The sequence below is a fragment of the Haliaeetus leucocephalus genome, unplaced genomic scaffold, assembly GCF_000737465.1.
Source record: "Haliaeetus leucocephalus isolate CR32 unplaced genomic scaffold, Haliaeetus_leucocephalus-4.0 Scaffold2, whole genome shotgun sequence".
NCBI classification, from domain to species: domain Eukaryota; kingdom Metazoa; phylum Chordata; class Aves; order Accipitriformes; family Accipitridae; genus Haliaeetus; species Haliaeetus leucocephalus.
In genome coordinates this window covers 6,115,679-6,121,678 of record NW_010972438.1, presented here as the reverse complement: position 1 = coordinate 6,121,678, position 6,000 = coordinate 6,115,679, and the positions used below count along the sequence as shown (strand labels likewise).

At 41.9% G+C, this 6,000-nt stretch overlaps 1 protein-coding gene across 1 annotated transcript in view; it reads left to right on the top strand.

The window, feature by feature from the left end:
• The first annotated feature begins 984 nt into the window (after positions 1–984).
• MITF (microphthalmia-associated transcription factor) overlaps positions 985–6,000 on the top strand; it is a 99,062-nt gene continuing 94,046 nt past the window's right edge. The window contains exon 1 of the mRNA XM_010570644.1: positions 985–1,233. Coding sequence (XP_010568946.1) covers positions 1,187–1,233 — 47 coding nt within the window. The 5' untranslated portion in view covers positions 985–1,186. The remainder of the gene's footprint in view (positions 1,234–6,000) is intronic.

Sequence of the window (6,000 nt, the reverse complement as noted above, 5' to 3'; positions counted from 1 at the left end):
CCTGAACTGTTGAAGGAAGGTCAAAGAAGTCGAAGGGTGTTGTGGACTCTCTGATGGTGCTGGTGGCCGAAGGGCCCTCTGAGTGGTATATGTTGGTGAGGAAGCTGTCAGGCAAAGGTGGATATTAAGAGTGAAGACAAGTATACGTTATTTCTTAAGAGTGCTTACTTTTTTAGGAATGTGAAATCATTTGTGGTACAGCAAGAGAAGATTGAATCTGTGTAGAAGTGAGTTACAAAGGAGTAAAGTGAGTAAGGCAGGAGATGAAATACAATTATGTCTCTATCACAAACTTGTTTTTTATTTAGCTTGTTGCACAATTTACAGTTTCAATCTAATTGCAAAACTATTCTGCAAGTGACAATTTGGTTCCCAGATAATACAGCTTTTGGTATTTACTGTACAAAGCTGTGCTGTAGGAGCTGTTAGCCCTGAAGATACTGTGGGCCAGCAAGGACTTTCTGTTTTTTCAAGTGTGTCAAGTAATGTAGAAAAGCATCAGACGGATCTGCCTGTTATAAGGATCTCGAAGGTGCTGGAGCTGCCCCTGCAAAGAAGACAGGGCTGTCTGGAAGGGGTCTGGTGGTGCTGCTGCTGCTGCTGCATGTTTGCAGAGCTGGGAAGGGTCTTTCTTCATCCTTTTTGGTATTTCCCAAAGGAATTGGCCACCCTGCTTTTTACAGCAGCCTCCTGCTTTCTGGGAGGGGTCCCTCTGAGTAGGCAGTAATTACTCTTTCCAAAGGAGTCCTCATTTGTGGATGAGACTGTTAATTATCCCTCACTGAGCCTTTCTAATGAAGGTGCTTTGTAAGAGTTGTGCTGGGGTGCCATGATCTCCATAGCACAAAATTTCCCTCCTCTGGGTCTGCAGTGATCTCTCACACTGATCCGGGGGGTGTGTGTGTGTGTTCTTGGGTCTCAGGTGGGATCTTCAGGGACCTGCTCTTTGAAACTGTTGACCATTTGGCCTTTTGCCTTGCAGCACCACTTGAGACTATAAATAGACCTGCAGAGGAACAGGTCCAATGATCTCATGTTCCTAAATGCCGTTCTGCTGTGCGGAGTGTCGCGCTGCATACCAGCTCAGTGAAAGGAGGCTCGTGAGAAAAGGTGGCTCTTGCATTGAGCTGCAACCTGGAGCACCTCTGGTGGTGGGTGCATCTCAGCTGGTAATCCCACCATTTTCATGCCCAGAGCTTCTCCTGCGCAGCCTGGGCAGCGCAGCTCTTCCAGGTAGGCACAGAGACAGAGGCACACGGAAGGTGACAGGTCCCGCTCTCCCAAAGGATTGTGAGAGAATCAATGCGCTATCATTATGGTGCAATGTTCAGCAGATCGTGGTGATGCTCTTGTCTGTGCCGTGCTGGCTGGCTAATGTGGAAGACCAGCAGTACTGCAGGAAAAAACATATTAATGATCTAAAGAAGAAATCATTAATGATTTCTTACAGCTCCTCCTTGTTTTAAGTATCGGCTTTGCTCAGTTGCCTGTTTTCTCATACCATTTTTGAGATGTGCTGTGAGCTGGAGGATGGTACTGGTTTGTATGGTTACCAGTCTCATCCCCTGCTATCTGATAACTCCTGCCCCGTTGCTATGAAACGTTTTAGTGAGATGCCGTGTAAAAGGGATGAATATCCATCTGTAACTGCAGAGATATTTTTCCATAGCTTATCTCTTGCTGATCTTTCTGATCAGTTTTCTAATTCTGCTGGTGGTGGATTTGAATGGTTTCTGGTGTTGTCATACAAATATCTGATGCATGTTTGCCATATGTAATTTAATACCTCTGCATTGAGGTTTATTAAATACAGTGCAGAAAATTGTAGTATATGTCCTTGTTGTCTCTTTTCAGTGGGTTTATTTTTTGTAGCAAGGACTTTCACAGCTCTTGAAATTCCAATTCTGTAATCACTATTTAATCTAAGACTGTGTTCCCTGTATTTAAGAGCTACAGAATCAGGCTATACTTTGGAGAAAGTGCTAAATTTGGCTGCTTGCAGTGTCATCCAAAGTACATAGGTTGTTCAGTAGGTGCTGTTTGGCTGCTTGTAGTGCTATAGGGAATGCCTGGCTTTGGGGCTATGTGATGGAAATGCAGTTCCTCCTTACTGCATGTAGTGTAGGAAAAAATAAGTCGTCAAAGTAGGAACTGTGTGCGCTCTATTTGGTGGCACTTAGAGTTGCAGAGCACCCCTGGCAGCAGAAAGATGGGTGCTCTAGAACTGCAAGATTGTATTGATTGTGTTGCATTTCTGCTGGAACAAAAATATAACGGGCTCAGCATTTGCACTTTCCACTTGTGTATTGTTTTCTCTTTATTTTGTGTATTTAGAAAATGCTATGCTCTGCAAACTGCTGGTTTAGTATTTTCTGTGGAATGAAAACCATCTGGATAATTTAACTGAATTTTATCTAAGTTTTTGGTAACAGACTCTTCTCTGTTTCCTGGCATCTTGTTAGATGAAGATGAGAATTTGAATTAAAATTCAGGGAGGTACCTATGTGCTGGTTTATGACGTGAAATTTTAGAAACAAGTTGGGCTTGTTTGAAGTTGTAAAAGTAATTGAAATATTAAAATGATATATAGTCTTTCCCAAAAGCATTCTCCCTGAGCAAATGCCTGCCATAGGCTATAGGCTTCTCCCCTACCCTGCCATGTAGTTTGAATCCTTGGCATAGCGAGAGCTGCAAGCTAAAGAAAGCATCCAGCGTTCATGCTGAGGCTTCTTTGAAAGAGATCAGACTTAAACGCCAGCTGAAGTTAAGTGTATGTTTAAAGACCTCCCTTGATCAAACTTCCATGTATTTTTTTTATTTCAGAATCCTAAATAATTTAATTGGTTTTGTACTCATAGGTTTAAACTTGTTGCAGCCCTAGGGCTGTAACAAACACGGGAGTGCTCTACCCCAATCCAGCAAACTTTAAGCACGTGAACTGTGCTGCTTCAGACTTTTCATGCTTAAGTTTCAGCACATGATTTGAATATGTTGTTGGATTGGGAGAAGAGTGTTCGGCATATGGCAGGCTGTTAAATCTGATGTACTTTTGAGCCTGACACTGTGATTTTAATATATTCCACTTTCATTGAAATACTACTTAGAAAAGTAAAAAAATCCCACTAGAAAAAGATAAATGTATAATCTTTTCAACATGTGATGCAGAATTAACTGAATTTCACTATAGTCTGTTTAACAGAGGAGGAGCACTATCAGTCAGGTTCCCCCCCTCCCCGCCAAAGACTTAACTGCCCACTTAGTTTCTGATACCCTGATGACAGTGTTGGCTTATGGGTTTGTTTTTTTTGGGTGGTGGTTTTGTTTTTTTTTAAGCGAGGTGAAGGAAAGTGTTCAAGTTCTTGGCATTGGAAAGTTTTAGGCATTTGGGAGATGAGTACTTAGATTTGCACGGGCTTAAATCACAAAGAACAGTTCCTTGAGCACTTGCGTGTGTCTGTGTGCCTACTGTGATAGCGAGTGCTTGTGTGGCTCCTCTGAAAAAGGAGCTGTAGATGACTGCAGCTTTCTGAATCCAAATTAGATTGGTCTCAAAGCCAACCACAGTGTTATTAGTCTAATATCAGGTGTCACGTGGACAGGTTCTGAAAATTTGGAATATGATTATTTTCAACAGTCTTTAAGGTTTTCCCAGTGGCTGTGTAGAATCACAAGGTCATTGAGGTGACGCCTCTGGAGATCATCTCATCCAGCTCCATTGCTTGTCATGTCGAGTAGGTTGCTCAGAGCCATGTCTCGTTGGGTTTTGAGTATCTCTAAAGACAGAGATTCCACAACTTCTCTGGGTGACCTGTTAGGGTATTGATGACCCTCACAGTAAAAAGTGTGGGGTTTTGTTTGTTGGTTTTCTTTCTTTTTTTTTTTTTTATACGTAACTCATGCATAAACTGTTTTTGACTTAAGTATCACAGTGTGCATAAGATGAAGTATGCAGGAGGCTGCACACCTCCTCCCCAAGTTGCACTCCTTCAGCTTTTCTTTTCCAAGTAAGGCAAGGGGATGTATTTCTTATCTAAATTGTTGCAATTTGTCCTAAAAATGGTTGTACAGGCATAGTTGAAGACCTGGTGGGCAAAACTTCTGTGTCCTTTCCAGTCTTGGCTCAAAGGCCGCCAGGTTTTCTTCCTCATCTTCATTCAATGTTGTTTGACACAAACTAGTTTTTTTGCTCTGTCATTCCCCCTTGCGGATGGATGCAAAGCACCCTGCAATGTAATGTTACATTTAATAGCCACTTCAGCTTCAGTGCAAAGGTTGCATCCAGTGCTGCAAAACTGTACCTTGGTGGTGGTTGTGCAAAACATTTGACGGATGCTCATTGCTTGTGATGTTATCTGGACTGTTTAACATGTATAATAATTCCACAAGGCTGTTGACTAAAATATTCCAGGTCTTTGATGCACCAGCACTAACTTGTCTGCTATGAATTCATACACTAAAGTCAAAATTACTTTTAAAATAGCAAACATGACCTTTGGCCATTTCATGCTCTGGGATAGTTCTAGAATCGGTTCCTCAGTGTGCTGTGCACAAAGTGCCTTTTTGTAACCTGCAACTGTGTCTCTGTTCATCAGGACAGTGTACAATACACTTCTGCCAAACTATATTAAATAAATATCACACGGAATTGAGTATCTAAGCTTCAGTTGGGACTGGTCTTGCCTTGGCTGTCCTGCATCATGCAGTTATCTAGGACTACACTTCAGTTTTCTGGAGATTGCTTTTGGCAGCTTCAAGTGCCAACAAACTGGAGATCGTGCAGAATGGGTTCTTTAGCATAAAAAAAGTTTACTGGAATTACTGGAAATGTTTACTTCAGAGGTGCCTTCCAGGGTAAAATAAAGTGTAGCAATTAAATACAAATCTAATGACGCTGTCAGTAGCCAGTAAGAGTCCAGTGCTATGCAGTGCCATAGCAGCCTTACTTGATTCCCTTGACATCAGACATAGAAATGAACATGTGCTGACTGTACAGTCTTCAGTCTGTGTTTTCTGAGGCTGCATTCATTTCTCTGTATTGTCAAGCTCTGACATGCTTGGGTAACGGGAGTTGACTGTCAATAGCAAAACATCAAGTATAGAAAATAATCCATGTTTACTGCTCCAGACTCTGTTCCTTTTGCATTTCCAATAACTATTGAGAAATAAGCAGAAAGTTAAGGGTGCTTTCGCAGCGTAATGCTTTTTGGGGAAGAGACTTGGTTACTTACCACTATTTAGAAGCTCCCAACAAACCTGAGACTCAGTAGACTCAATGGTCCTTCGTACTTTAAGTTTATAGATGAGGATGATGTCTGCGTTTATGCAGTCCTTTTGGGCTTTTCTCATGTAAATGAGAGTGATTTTGGATGGTAAAGGCTTAGTTAGCCATTAGGTGCCTTGGTGACAAAATTAATACCATGTGAATGCTGGACACAGGCAGATCTTGACAGTAGTTTTTTGCCTCTACTTGTACTACCTGCAGTGAGAGCTCTCTACCCCATCGCTTTTGTTTGTCTCCCCTCATATATTCTAAGGCTCAGTGGTGTGTACAAGGCAGATGAGGAGAAGCAGGTGGGGAGAGAGATCTGGATGTTGGCTTACAAGGCCACCTCGAAATGCCACTTCAGTATCTCACAGCAAAGGCAAGATTCGGGAGCAGGACGAGTCCTGTCTTCTGTCATCTGGGTAAAATGTGGGATCTTGGGAGGTCTCACTGTGTGAGCTGCTGCTTGAATAAAGCTGTTGGGGCAGTTTAACTCTGCAATGCTTAACTTCAATTAAGCTGTCAAGTTTACCATTGCTTTAGGCATTAATAGAGTTTTACTCTCACTTAAAAATCTGGTTTAGTAATTAAACTCCATTTTATTCTGGAGTTCAGAAGGTGCTCGTTTCGTGCAGCGAATCTAACGTCATGTGAATTAAAACATGAAAGATATTCAGTAATGAGAAACTGAAACAGGGTAGTGCAGAAATTAGATTATATGCAGTTTACAGGGAGCT